Source organism: Mytilus edulis, chromosome 14 (assembly GCF_963676685.1).
Source record: "Mytilus edulis chromosome 14, xbMytEdul2.2, whole genome shotgun sequence".
NCBI lineage: Eukaryota > Metazoa > Mollusca > Bivalvia > Mytilida > Mytilidae > Mytilus > Mytilus edulis.
Genome location: NC_092357.1, coordinates 43,184,412 through 43,200,337, shown reverse-complemented (window position 1 = coordinate 43,200,337; position 15,926 = coordinate 43,184,412). Strand labels below are relative to the sequence as shown.

The 15,926-nt window shown below is 32.2% G+C and overlaps 1 protein-coding gene across 6 annotated transcripts in view; it reads right to left on the bottom strand.

The window, feature by feature from the left end:
- Positions 1–7,062: 7,062 nt before the first annotated feature.
- Positions 7,063–15,926, bottom strand: part of LOC139502588 (heterogeneous nuclear ribonucleoprotein L-like) — a 28,902-nt gene continuing 20,038 nt past the window's right edge. For 5 of the 6 annotated variants that reach the window (XM_071292110.1, XM_071292112.1, XM_071292114.1 and 2 more), the window contains 7 exons: positions 15,510–15,665; positions 14,552–14,673; positions 13,789–13,919; positions 11,843–11,916; positions 11,122–11,179; positions 9,333–9,428; positions 7,063–8,372 (listed from right to left, as the gene is read on the bottom strand). In XM_071292110.1, coding sequence (XP_071148211.1) covers positions 8,242–8,372; positions 9,333–9,428; positions 11,122–11,179; positions 11,843–11,916; positions 13,789–13,919; positions 14,552–14,673; positions 15,510–15,665 — 768 coding nt within the window. In that variant the 3' untranslated portion in view covers positions 7,063–8,241. Of the gene's footprint in view, positions 8,373–9,332; positions 9,429–11,121; positions 11,180–11,842; positions 11,917–12,770; positions 12,845–13,788; positions 13,920–14,551; positions 14,674–15,509; positions 15,666–15,926 lie in introns of all 6 variants that reach the window. The other variant, XM_071292111.1, reaches the window with a different exon arrangement.

Here is a 15,926-nt window from a genome sequence, read left to right as displayed (position 1 = left end):
GTAAAATAATACTTGTTTTTCAAATATTGACATTACATACTTTTTTAATATATGAAGTCTATAATTTATACTGAAGTTACAATGTATATTAATATTTATTTGACCTACAGATGGGTTTTTTTTTAATAATAATTAGTAAAAAAATGTGAGAATCATATATTAGTGTTCAGTTTTTAATAAAGATCTTTTAACTAAATAGATTGATAAGTAATTAATCACCTTGTTAAACAAAAACCCCAAAAAAGTGTCACTGTGAAAAAATATTTCTTAGACAGTTCATTTAGAATTTAAAATCACTGTACACAATCATCTTGTCAAATTAGTATACACAAAAGAAGTATAGAAATAAAAATTAACCACTGTAAAAACAAACAGCAATTAATCAGATTAAAATGTCAAGGGGCAATGCCACTGTTACATGTATTTTTATCTAATTAGCAAAATATTGCTAATATTCAGACATTATACATACATTATTTGTACTAAAAAATATTTTCAATATTGTGACAAGCACACCTTTTGATATTTTTAATGTAAAAACACATATTTATGATTTATGTATAATATCTTTATTTATATTATGTTTAATTTTAATGACTTCATTTCTGAGATGTTAAAATACCCCTTGATGATCATGTAATTGCAAGTTAATAGGAACCAATTTCCCCTCCTTTCAATATGATGATCTTTTGATCATTTTGATCATAGAACTTCCATGTTCTGATCAAGCAATATCTACCACATTAGCTCCTGTCGAAAAGCTATTTAGAATTGATGTCAAAGTGGTCAAACCAGAGAGATTCAGACTAAATGACAAACCTTTAAAATGGCTAATGATTATCAAATGCAACGCTTAAACTATGCTTACATCACTGGACTAGTATATATTTGCTTAGGGGCCAGCTGAAGGACGCCTCCGGGTGCGGGAATTTCTCGCTACATTGAAGACCTGTTGGTGACCCTCTGCTGTTGTTTTTTTATTTGGTCGGGTTGTTGTCTCTTTGACACATTCCCCATTTCCATTCTCAATTTTATTACATGATTATTTTACACATACATTATTTATACATGTATAATATTGTTAAAAAATACCATGACGAAATGTAATGTGTAATTTAATTAATTACTTTAGTAAAGTAATTGTAATTTAATTAATTACATTTCAAAAACAGTGTAGTGTGTAATTGGTGTAATTGATCATTTTTGCAATGTAATGTGTAATTTAATTAATTACATACCAATGTAATTGACCCCAAGTCTGATGTGGACCAATCTGATAACCGGGCCCAAACATCAAAAATCTAAACACATGGTTAGATTAAGCATATATCAAAGAACCCCATATATACAATTTTTGTTGAAATCAAACAAAGTTTAATTTTGGACTGCAATTTGGACCAACTTGAAAACTGGGCCTATAATCAAACATCTAAATACAGGTTTAGATTCAGCATATCAAAGAACCCCAAGGATTAAATTTTTGTTGATATCAAACAAAGTTTAATTTTGGACCACGATTTGGACCAACTTGAAAACTGGGCCTGTAATAAAAATTATAAGTACATGTTTAGATTCAGCATATCAAAGAACCCCAAGGATTCAATTTTTGTTGAAATCAAACAAAGTTTAATTTTGGACAACGATTTGGACCAACTTGAAAACTGGGCCCATAATAAAAAATCTAAGTACATGTTTAGATTCAGCATATTAAAAAACCCAAGAATTCAATTTCTGTTGAATTCAAACAAAGTTTCATTTTGGACCCCAATTTGAACCAACTTGAAAACTGGGCCAATAATCAAAAATCTAAGTACAATTTAGATTCAGTAAATTAAAGAACCCCAAGATTTAAATTTTTGTTAAAATCAAACTCAGTTTTGGACCCTTTGGACCTTAATGTAGGCCAATTTGAAAATGGGACCAAAAATTCAGAATCTACATACACAGTTAGATTCGGCATATCAAAGAACCCCAATTATTCAATTTTTGATGAATTCAAACAGTTTAATTTTGGACCCTTTGGGCCCCTTATTCTTAAACTGTTGGGACAAAAACTTCCAAAATCAACCCCAACCTTCCTTTTATGGTCATAAACCTTGTGTTTAAATTTCATAGATTTCTGTTTATTTATACTAAGTTATGGTGCGAAAACCACGAAAAATGCTCATTTTGGCCCCTAATTCGTAAACTGTTGGAACCTCAACTCCCAAAATCAATCCCAACTTTCCTTTTGTGTTCGTATACCTTGTGTTTAAATTTCATTGATTTCTCTTTACTTATACTAAAGTTATTGTGCGAAAACCAAGAATAATGCTTGGGACAAAAACTTCCAAAATCAATCCCAACCTTCCTTTTATGGTCATAAACCTTGTGTTTAAATTTCATAGATTTCTGTTTATTTATACTTAAGTTATGGTGCGAAAACCACGAAAAATGCACTTTTATGGCCCCTAATTCCTAAACTGTTGAAACGAAAACTCCCAAAATCAATCCCAACCTTCCTTTTATGGTCATAAACCTTGTGTTAAAATTTCATAGATTTCTTTTCACTTATACTAAAGTTATAGTGCGAAAACCAAAAGTCTTCAGACGCCTACGACGGACGACGACGACGCCAACGTGATACCAATATACGACCAAAAAATTTTCAATTTTTGCGTTCGTATAAAAAACCAAGGACAACAGACATATGACAGATAGAAACTCTTTAAAAAAATTAATACCTTCAGTTTTTTTATTTTTTTTTTATAAATACAACTTTGATTGCAAGTTGTTTGACTGGAGCATAACGTTGTACCAATATTTGTCATTTACATTTTAAAACTGAATTTTTAGTTATACATATGGAAATATTGATTTGAATTTTGCTACATGAATGGTGACCAACAGTGGATTTGTGTTATGGTTTAATTACTTTTAGTGAAATTAGTCATTCAACTGTACTTGTCTAGCTACTGTTCAATGACGATACCCCGCCGTAACGTTTCGTTAAACAGGGAGTTGTTGAATGCTGAACTTGAAAATGTATCACACACTATAACTAACTTATATAAACCCTGAATCAAATTTCAGAAATCCTTATATTGTAGTTCCTGAGAAAAATGTGATGAACATTTTCAAAAGAGGGACGAAAGATACCAAAGGGACAGTCAAACTCATAAATCTAAAACAAACTGACAACGCCATGGCTAAAAATGAAAAAGACAAACAGAAAAACAATAGTATACATGACACAACATAGAAAACTAAAGAATAAACAACACGAACCCCACCAAAAACTAGGGGTGATCTCAGGTGCTCCGGAAAGGTAAGCAGATCCTGCTCCACATGTGGCACCCGTCGTGTTGCTTATGTGATTACAAATCCGGTAAATAGTCTAATTCGGTAGGTCACATTCATGAAAGGGAAGGGGATTGTAGTTACGACGTAAGGAACATATCCGATATCATTTGTGAAACGGTTATTCCATAACGGTCAACCAACTCGTGATGGCGTCCGTAAAATTTACGAAGGGATGATTTCAACTTCACCATTTGGAACTCTTGGTTTAATAGCTTCCTTGTAAGCAGTAACCCTCTATCAAGAAAATCATGATAGGCAATGCAAGCACGGGAATATCGTATCAATTGGGAGATATATACCCCGTATGCAGGTGCTGCTGGAATGTTGCTACTTAGAAATGGAAAGTTCACAATTGGAAAGCTGAAATCATCTCTTTTTTTCGTAAAGTTTTGTTTTCAACCGACCCTCATTGTCAATTTCTAGATGTAAGTCAAGATATGAAGCCGACTTAACTGTATCTGTAGTCTCCTTCATCTCCAATTCGATGGGATAGATGCGTTCCACATAGTTACCAAATTTTGAATTGTTTAGTGAAAGAACGTCATCTATATAGCGGAAAGTAGAGTTAAAGGATATTGCTAACTTCTTATCTTTCTTCCTAAGAAGTTCCTGCATGAATGATCCAAGTGTTCAGTTAACAGGAAAATGTTAATTGATGAATCTGAAAACATATATCCCACTGTATAGACGGGTTTATCTATAACTGACCTAGAAAACATGGGCGCATCCATTAACCTCTCAAGTGACCGATCCACCATTACAACCGTGAAAAATAACGCACGTGTATTGATCAAAACATAATCGATTTTCTATTTACATTTGTATTTCCTTAATTTTCTTATTTATTTTACTATGAATATTGCCGAAAGTTATAGAAAGGTGGAGGCATTTCTTGTGCAGTTAAAAGTTGTACATATAATCGTAGAAAATTTCAGATGTGGAAAAACTCAATAAATAAAATATGTGACTATACAAGTTGTGCCGACTACAAACAATACGTTTTAAAAAAACAACAAAAAAACTTGATACACTGGCAGACGAATGTTGACACGTCAAACTTAAATTATCTATGAAAATAATTCCGATGATTACAGTTCATCTGCCTCTGTTTGTATAGAATACCTACACATCAGATGCGGATCCAGGATTTTGAAAAGGGGGACCACGGGTCCCCAAACAAGACACAATTTGTAGTGGAAGCGGTAAAAAAAAATGGATTCACAATGAATGAAGATTCATTAGGGGGCTCGGGCACCCTCCTCAATCCGTTCCTGTACATTTCTTTAGATAATAACAACGAAACCTACCCCGAGGCCACATGCAGTGTTACGTAGTTGATGCATATCAACTAAGTATGAAGAGAAGATTTTTTTTTATACATAGATGACTATCTTTGTGCTTCAAAAAAGACAGTCGTTCCGACAACATATTGCTAACAGACGAGTGAGGAGACGAGAAGGAGCTCAAACTTTAATAAAAGGGGGAAACCAAGTTAGCGTATAGACATATTACTGGATGATCGTTCTGATGAGGTTAATTAGTTTGATATTTGGTTATTTGTGATGGCGCTTTCATATTTCGAAAATAAGCGGCTTGTTGAATATTTTATTCAGTGGTGTGAGTTCTTGATGAAAAACTTAGTTTTTGCAAACAGCATACATGGACAAATCCCGACAAAACTTACTTGTAAGGGCACTTATCTATAAACCTCGTCTTGATGGTCCATATATGAAGGCAGGTGTGCTTAAAGTATATAGATATAGGAAGATGTGGTGCGAGTGCCAATGAGACAACTCTTCATCCAAATAACAGTTTATAAAAGTAAACCATTATAGGTCAATGTATGGCCTTGGCTCACACCGAACAACAAGCTATAAGCTGATAAAGGGCCCCAAAATTACTAGTGTAAAACCATATATCCACTTTGTATACCTACGGAAGCATAGCCATAATGCAACAACCAGAAAATCAGTCTGACAGTTCACTGAGAAGGATGATGGTCCAATATACATCCCTAATGTAATACTTTAATACTGTACTATATACATCGTGAATTTATAGAGGGGTATAATACCAATAGGTCTTCGACACATCGAGATAATCCTACAGCCAGAGGCGGGCTTCCGCTCTCCCCTAAACAAAGATATGTACTAGTTCAGTGAAATGGACGTCAAACTAAACTCCTAAGCATGTAACTGAACTAACTTTAAAAAAATCATACAAGACTATAAACAAAGGCCTGATGGTCCTGACTTGGACCAGGCGCAAAAATGCGGCGGGGTTAAACATGTTTAATGAAATCTCAACCCTCCCCTATACATCTAGCCAATGAAGATTAAACGAACATACAGCAATATGCAGAGTAAAACTCGGTTTAAAAGAAGTCCAGTAATTTCTGCAAAAGAAATCAGAATCGAACACTTAAACACTATATGATAACATGGGTCGTAAAATTTCAAAACTTCTTCGGCCAAATTAAATCGCAAATTTTACATATGTCCTGACCCCATACGCAAGAGTTACTCAATTTTTAGCAGTATACGCGAGTCGAACCACATGCACAAAAAGTTGTTTCTGTGAAAAAGCTTATCATCAAACGGTACATGTCTATAGGTATATCTTTTTCAGATTATCTAAGTAACCGCCCACCGAAGAAAAAGCATGCTGTCGAATTATAGGACCGTCGGATTAGAAGATTGTTGAATTTTAGGTCCGACCACAGACATTTATTTGAGTTCAATAAAATTGCACAGATTTATGACATTTGACCTGGCAAGACATTTTATTTCTGACTGTGTTATAATAATCAATATATTTTAATCGATTTGTAACCTGGGTATTAACATTCATATATATTTTGTCCGGGTTAAAACGTATTAAATACCGCGAGTTATATTTTAGGACACCGGAAACCTGGCCTAAAACACAATTATACTTTTGATAATTTTAATCTACATTACATATTTAATTACTTTATTATTCATTCTGTAATTTACAAGATCAAGTACGCTTCACATTCTTGTGTTTACATTAATTGCATGCGGTCTGAGAGATGTATATCTTGAATTGTTTACATTTTTTTCACGGTTGTAATGGTGATCGCTACTACCACAACGCCTACGAGTCGCATCACAAACTAAGGCACATAATTGGAAAAACCTGTCTATAACTTACTTCAGAAATCCTTGTCACAGAGAAAATTGCGACGAAAATATTTCATGGGACACACAGACTGACAAATGGACAGACAGAGGTAAAACAGTTTACCCCTAATTTTTTTTTAAATCAGGGGTATAATAATGTTGATAACAACACTGCTAGACCATATGAATAGCCAATATACCTAATCACTATTTAAGTTCTAAGATAATACAACTTCTTCAAACCAGTTGAAACTATCTTGGGCCTTGTTCAAAAAATATTTTGTGTATAAAACTTTTCAGAGAGACATATTTAGAGCATTGTAAAGACATCAAACAAGGCATTTATAATGACTTTAATTTGTCTTTAAAAGTTGCTTCATAAACTAACCAAAATTTAAATGTTATAACTTTCCAAACATTTTTCCTACCTCAGCTGACCTGTGTTTTTGCATATCTGTGTTGCGACTTAGATATGAAAACTTTGATTAACAAGAATGTGTCCATAGTACACAATACTATCTTGACTAAAAACGTTAACCTCTAGTATCGTAGGTGGGGCATAAATAACAATAGATAGTATGCAAAATTGTCTTTTTATTTCAATAAGAAATATTAATTCTACAGACAAATTCATTAGTTAAAATATACATTACACCTGGACTAAAAATACCATTAATAGGATACTTCACTTTCTGAATATGTATCAGCACATGCAATTAAAAAGTGGTTGTACTCTCCTCCAAAACTGAAAGGTTGAATGAGATTCTGCCATCTATAATTATTTGCAATGAACTCTTAAGCTTGATAAAATTGAGTACACAAGCGTCTGGATGGGGGTCTCTAGTTCTGTATTCTTTTATTTCTAGATCATTTTTCTCCATCATGTAAACCCCCATCCACACCTTCGTACATCAGTTTATCTAAATCACTGACAATATAAATGTATTAAATCTTATAGTGATAACAAGAACTTAAGAGTAAAAATTTATCTTTCAATGGTATTTCTTAGCATCGTGTATGAGTTCTGATGACTGATGAATTGATTGAATTAAAAATTGTACAACAACATAGAGGAGTTGGGCAATACAAATAATGGATCATGATTGCTGAGACTCCTGCAATCCAACACATAGTTGTACTACTAATTTGACTACAATAATGAGATGAATGAAGTATAATACATGTTTACAGCACAAAACATCATAACAGGTGACATTTCTCCTTATTTGTGGCCTCAAAATTTCCATCAAAATATCAGTCAGTTCAAAATGGGATCTTATTATTAGTAAAATTTCATCAACCACATTAACATTTTTGTGTAATATAAAAATATTCTCTCCCAGGTTTAGTTGCCCACTTGAGATTATCTGATTTCATATACACATGTATGAATGTGATGTGAAAATGAAGATAATGAATAAAATATAAAACTTATCCTATTAAAGACCTCTGAAAACAACTTTCTAGAGACAGCCTATCTTGTTATATATATGAAAACAACAGTGGAAATTAGTTTAACCTATTACATTTTTAACACATGATTTTAATGATGAATAACAAAGATCTTGAAAACAGATTTCTTTTGTCATTATTATGGAATGAAAATCTATTCAATATCAAATGAAATGTTTCAGTGAAATTGGATGTCATACACACACGTATACTGTAACAGGGTATACCAATGAAAACAACAATATATCAAACAAAATGTCTGACATCACATGGTCATATCACATGACCAAATCACATGACCTATTCATTCCCTATCTTCTCTATCCCCTCTGTCTCCCCCTCCTCTGACTCTCTCCATCCTCTCTCGTCTTTCTCCAACCTCTGAGATGGTGTTTGGTGAGAAGCACAATTTGAATATAAATGGTGCCTTGCCAGCTGCAAAAAGAAATGTACATATTATGACAAACAGTCTAATTACATCAGCAATGATATGAATTTGAAAATCATAAAAAAAATCACAGCTCAGTCAGATGAATTAACCCATTTCTACAGGCTATTGGTTGGTAAAATTGTGTTTTGATGAATAAATTTGTAATTTGTACTTAAAATGTTTATGCCTACTTGTTGTTGACCCTCAATTCATAATTCTGGTATTATTAGAGGCAGATATTTGTGTTCTAGAATTCTTTATTGCATGTTTGAAGATATCATAGACTAATTGAGTTTGGTTTGTGAGTTACCCAGGTAGACATGAGGTCAATCAGCATAGATGGAGACAACAAACTCTTACTGTGCAATTATAACAAAAGCATTGCATAATTGTTCAAGTTCATGACCGAGTCATCTATTGTTTTTTTTTTTTAGCAAATGTTCTTCTTTCAATAGATTGTAAACAAACTGTATCAATCTGATGAGTTAAGCCTTTTTCAATTGATTTTTTTTTTAGTTTGTTCTTATATTGTACAGTTACACCAATGTCCCATGTAAGGGAAAGGTTGAGCACATACAAAAAGTTTAACCCACCAAATTCTTTAAGTTCAACCGTTGTGGTTGGTTCATGTCTGTCATTCTTGTTTTATTATAAATTAGGCTGTCAGTTTTATCAATTGAATCGTTTCATATTTTTTAAGTCTGGTCTTTTATAGCTGACTATACAGTATTGGTTTTTCTCATTTTTAAAGGTTGCCAACAGTTGCTTACATCCACTTTTAAAATTTGAACTTTGGTCAATAGTTGTCTCATTGGCAATAATACCTCATCTCCTTATTTTATTAAAGGTTATACTTTTGTCATGGTCCACCTTATATTAAGCTTATGAGTAAATTTCAATTTTCATAACCCCCTCAAGTAGATAACCTTAAATCATTCAAGTGATATATTTATTTTCTGACTTACTTGGATTATCTATAGAAACATGGTTTGTCAAGATCAGAGCCTCGATGGCCCAGGCTTTACTCTCAAATTCACATAGACCAGTACAGCTTCTTTCACCTTAAATATAAAAATAAATAATCATAAGTGATGCATTTAAAATAGTGTTGTCAATGGTTAACCGGTTAATCATCGGAAGGAACGAATATCGAACACCAAAAAATGCTAACCGGTTCAACAAACTTTTTGTCAATTTTAGATTTTATATAAATGTGTATTGAAATAATAATTTTGTTCTATTTAAAAATTATCCTCCTGGCAATAAATTTGACAGATCAATTATCAAGTATATTGACTGCTATTGTTAATTCAATAAACATGAAATTAATTAGAACTAAGACAACATGTCTATCAGCTTAAAGCAGGGCTTCCAAAAAATATTTGAGCCAGCCGGACATTTCATATTTGATCCCGATTTTAATCCCTTAAGACTTAGTCACAAAAGGCAATTATGGTAATCAGATGGCCATTCCGATGATTGACATTACATTTAAAAAAAAAAAAAAACCGATTTTAAACTTTACTTTGATATGATATGAATTTGATGTTCGGATGTTACTGTTAAATTGGCAGTGCACATCAGCGTGCTCATATCTGCCTTAGACTTATTATTTGTGCAAAATGACATTGTCAAAAACTTTACTTTCTTTTTCAACCGGATGTTGACTTGACAATGGTAAAACATGGACCATAAACGGATATGTAAAATCTGTGTACGTTTACAAAGCACGACTGAGAGGAGAAGCTCTTTCCACGTTATTTCTTCAACAAAATACTTGAATTGAACATTAGATACAGGTATCAATGATAATTTTAGCATTTTTGAAGAAATGTAGGATGCATTATTAAATTTCCCACCGGTGCACATTCGCACATGTGTTCTAGTTCATATGACGTAGTTCTGACGATTTTTTTATTTAAAACCTTTTTAAATTTTTCATCAAATCATGTTGATTAACGAATTTCTAATAATTTTAATCTTTTGGACTAAATCAATTAGATACAAACCGCTGAAATGTAAGAAAATAATTGTGAATAAACCGATCAATTTATACGATGTCCGGTACTGAACATAGTTCACCTGTCACCAGAACAGGTAGATTTCAGCTGTCAAACTACTAATTAGCCATGATTAAAATTAGAAAGTATTGAAGTAGGTGTTGTTTTGATAGTAATTAATCATCATGTCACATTTATGACCGGAAATGTGTTGATGTTAAAGGCAAAAGGTTGGGTCAAAAAGATCGTGAATTATGTAAAAATGACAGAAAAAGCCTTGAAAACTAAAAAGTATATGACCTTTTCATGCTTTGCCCAGGCGGACTTTTACCGGACATTATACAAATGACCAGAATATATGACCGTTTTGGAAGCCCTGGCTTAAAGCAAGATCTTGAGTCAACATAATTAGTATATATGTTTTTTTAAATAAGTAATCAGATTAAATTTTACGATATCCAATATCCTTCATTATCACTATTTTGTGCAATTTCCTTGGATCTTTTTTTTGTGATAATTTTTCATATCATGCTACTCGCTTGAGATGGATAATTATTGCTACAAACTAAGCAGGCACGTGGCCACAGGTTTTCTGCTTTTCCAGGAGTGTCAAAATTGACGTCTTCAGAATTTGTTGTCTCTATTTTTTAAAATTGATTAAATAATATGTCCCAACTTTTTTTCAAACAAGCAATAAAGTCATATAAGTCATCTTTGAAAAACTCTATCATACTGTAGGGTAAATTGTACTTACTTTTACTGGGAAAGATTTTAACTTTGGATGGTTTCTTTGCTCCACTTCTGTCAAATAACTAAAACAAAAAAGATAAAATATTATCAGAAAATACAATTCATATCACAAGTGGCATATGACCACAGTCCTGAATCATTTAATTTTATTCAAGTATACCTGTTTATGGTGTGCAATATTTTAAATGCTCGGTCTTTAATTTTCTCACTGGTTATTTCGTTTCAAAAGGTTATTGTCTTGGTAAAATCTAGTAGTGACCTGTTACTGCATTCATGCATAAAAGCATGTAACTTTTAAAACAAACTAAAGACAGCTCTGTGTTTGTTTGGCTTCAACTGAATTTCACTTAAATGACATCACCTCATAGGTAATGTAAAATATTTTTGTTCTATCATAAATGAAAGAGTGTGAATCGTAATCAAAGTATCTGAAGTAATATATTTTACTGTAATTTTATAGCCAATCTATAATATCTTAAGAAAGCTGGCTTGTCATGTTTTGGATTTTTTGACAGATTTTCAGAATCCATTGGTTTTATCCATTTGAATGCCTGGAAAAAATTTGCCCTGTGACCCCCATTTTTCTTTTTATAACTCTTTTACATGTATAATGATAAGCAATCTGTAAAAGTCTTATAAAACTTTAATTACTTTTTAACAGTTTTTGAGAACTTCAACTTATTTTGGTGATTTTACTTTTTATATGGACAGAGTTTTCACATTACCTCTAGGACTTCATCTTCAGAAAAGTTAGGTGGGATGTTATACATGTAAAGCATTTCAGTTGGTGCTACAATACTTGAACAGTGTTAAGGAAATGCTGTAGAACATCAGTTATGGAACTGCATTTTTAATCTGGCCACATAACACAAACTAGTTTAAAGTTTGATTCTGCTAAAACATAATGGATCTTTATCTTATTTGTTAGGGCTATTCCATTAAATTGAATGTGCTTCAGTAGGGAAGGACTTCCAAATCTCCTTTTTTACACACCTACTTAATATTAGTAATTTAGCATATATCAAATGCATATAGCCCTTCATGACCCACAGGTCATCTCAAAAAAAAAACTATCCTTCCAACAATCCTCCATTCTTTTAATGACATAAACCTTAACCCATGACCAAAAAAGAACATCTCTTCCTAACCTCCCACATAATGGAATAGCCCTTATATATCTTTATTCAACACATGTACCAACATAACATCAAAAAAGAATTCAGTTCTGATGTAAAGAAAAAAAAACCCAAAAAAAAACAGAACTATATTTGTGTTAGTAAAAAATATTGTATCCAATTAGTTTTAATGCCAAGATTGGTACAAATTCTTATATTTTCTAACCTGTGTAAAAATTTTAGAACATGATTTAAAAATACTTTTTTAATGTAGATAGCAATTTAATGTAGTTTATAAATCAAATATAAATAATCTTGATATGCGCTGAATGAACAAACATTTTTAAAAGAATTTGTACCAGTTAATTAATAAAACCATATTTTGCTGTACCCCAAACTACCATTGAATTAAAATTACAATAAAAATTTATCATTGACCGATATTTTAAGTCAAATTTACAAATAAAACTTGCAATGCAGTACAGCAAAATAGCAGTCTGTAGAGAAACGTGTCACTCAATATGTTTTAAAACAATACCTCAGAAATTTCTTCCTCTGTAATGGTTGGTGGAGTATTAAAGAAATGAAGTATTTTGGACGACGCTACTATACTTAGACACTGGTTAAGGAGAAAAATTTAAAGGTTAGATTTCTGTCTAGCATGAAAATGTTTTAATACGCCCAAACTTTGTCAAACAGAAACTCATTTGCAAACCAAGCTCATTCTTTTAAATATTTGACAAAAACCTTCACCAAATCATTTTTGAAAGAGAAAAGATGTTCATAAATATTGACTTTTGTTCTCTTATTACCTAGTCTAGATTCAAATCAGGTCCAAATATATCAAACCCCTAAAAGCAGAGGGCATTTTAGTCTTTTCAATCTAAGTTTTGAAAATGCTTGTTTTAAAGTTGTATTTTTAGTATTGTTTATATTTTCAATGTTGTCTTGAAATGCATATTCATGACATAGTAGTTGGACCATTCAAAATACTTCATCATCAAGTGAGTGACATTTTTTCGACAAACATTTTTTCCTGTCCTTTTTTTCCAAATTGTCTTTTTAATTGTACCCTTTTAGTAAATAATAGTTATAATAACATGAATAACTATTTATTCACTGCATCTTTTAACAGCAAAAAAATGAATGGAAGACAAATGTAAATTCCTTACCACAACATCAACTAACAGAGATGAAGAAAGCATTCTTATAATTTCATAATCATTACACAAGGGACTTTCATTTTAAAGGAGCAGTAGGATTGACACATTTAAGTATTATCTGCATTCTCTGCAACATAGATTGAAAGAAAGGACAGCTGCCACAATTGCACAAAAATGAAAATAAGGTCACATCATTGGTTGAATTTAAATTGCATCACACTTTTAACCAAATCACAACGCTTTGGTGTACACTTTTGAAAATATTACCCAATATGCATTAGATCTGAAACAGAAAATTGGAGATGCATTTTGAGAGACAAATTTTTGTATTTCCTGTATTCTGTGTAACAGAAATTAAAGCAATAGACAGCAACAATTTCACTAAAAGGATATGATTTTTGCTTGCAGCTTCAGGATTAGAGAATCTGTTGTTCCTACTTCCCATGAAATCTTTAAATGAAGTGGTGTTGTCAGGTAAATCATGTGGTTGAGCTACATCCTTAAGGAAAGCTTGTTTAGAATGTCTGAAAAGAAACATATAATTGTACAATCTTGGCTTATTATTCCTAGATCTTTTATGAACACTTTGAACAAATCTACAACAGGGTTTAATCTCAAATTAAACAGAAATTACCAAATTTTCAACATTATTCGACATTATAAAGTTTAACAATAATCAAATTGGACATTTTGATCATTTGGATGGGAATTATAAGAATGTTCATAATTCTATTGCACCAATGTTCATAACTCTATTGCACCAATGTTCACAATTCTATTGCACCAATGTTCATAATTCTATTGCACCAATGTTCAATTAAAATCAATAGAGTCAACAACGAAGAGAAATTAATAAGATCAATGACCATCTTCTTGAATATTCATTAACGTTTCTTATATACATTAGAATGTTGGTTTTCCTGTTTGAATGGTTTAACACTAGTACTATTTTTGTGCTTATATAGCTTGGTGTTCGATGTGAGCCAAGGCTCTGTGTTAAAGACTGTACTTTGACTTATAATGGTTTACTTTTATAAATTGTGAATTGGATGAAGACTTGTCTCGTTTGCATTCATACTACATCTTCTTATATTTATGAAATATTTGCAACTGGACATCAAACAAACAACATTCAGTCTTTCAATTGAGTACTTACCCTAACTGTAGTTTGTTGCCAAAGAAGTATGTATTATTAAGCATGTTCATACACCTATCAACTGCCAGAGCATCCCCCATCTGTACCATAGCAGCATTATCCTTGCTCTTCAAAAACTTAATCTGAAAGAAATAATAAACATCATTTCATACTACAACTTATCAACTGTCAACTTCATATTTTATTTATTAGCCCTCAACATTTTTAATCAGATGAGTCTTTTGTATATCTGGATTTGGTCTATAAAATTGCAAGTCTGGTATCTCTGATGAGTTTGATTAAAACTATAAACGCTTAGGTGAAATATTTTTGTTTTAAGACACATTTTAAAAGAGGAACTAATTCTTTCACCATTTATTTGTTTTATTCATCAGGGTCAACACTGCTTATTCAAAGGATGTACACAGTTGAAAGTTTTAGCCCCAATCTTGGATTTCCAGCATTATTCCTGATTTTCCAGGACATGAGTTTGATTGCTTTAAAAAATAATTATCAATTACAATGATTTTGAGTGACTTTCATTAATTCTGAAATATATACATTTAATAAATAGTGTTAGTATATTTTGGAAATTGTCTCATGCATGTCTACCTTTGTATGGTATATCAAACACTTATCCTACTATGGAGATAAAAGAGTTACAGTTATTTTCCTAATGCATGTAGTTTAAAGGTTTGGTTGGCTTGCTTGTTTTGTTTGAATAAATATTTGCTCAAGCATCCAATAACATTATGCAAGCTAAATCCACACATTTGTATTGATTACAATTACAATGCTTGAGCAAACATTTATACAAACGAAGACCTATAGTTGTTAATTTCTGTGTCATTTTGGTCTATTGTGGAGAGTTGTCTCACTGGCAATCATACCACATCTACTTTTTTATATAAAGCAAGCCAGCTAACCAAACCTTTAAACTACATGCATTAGGAAAATAGCTCTAAATATAGATACATACCCTGACAACATTGCCATAGAGACAGAAGAGATTAAACAGGCGTTCACAATTCATTTCATTGTCTAATCCATACACCATAATTACTGCTCCCTGGGAGAGTCCACTAGCTCCAGGGGGTCCATCACTGTAACCTGATCTGTAACCACCTCTACCTCCCTGTAACAAATAGAATATCTTGTTTATTAGAAATAATTTCCCTAGAGCCTTAAATGTCACCTAAGGGGGTGGTGTTTTGTGAGCATCTGTTGTTATCTTGTTCTTCAGACTATAAAAACATTTCACAAAGGTTTCTATAAACAGAGGCTTATTCAAGGGGGAGGGGCCACCCCATTTTCTTGGAAAATTTTGGTTAATTATATAGGGAATCACTGAAGCTTGACCGGAGGGGGTCCTGCCTTAGCCAGTGTGAACTGCAGC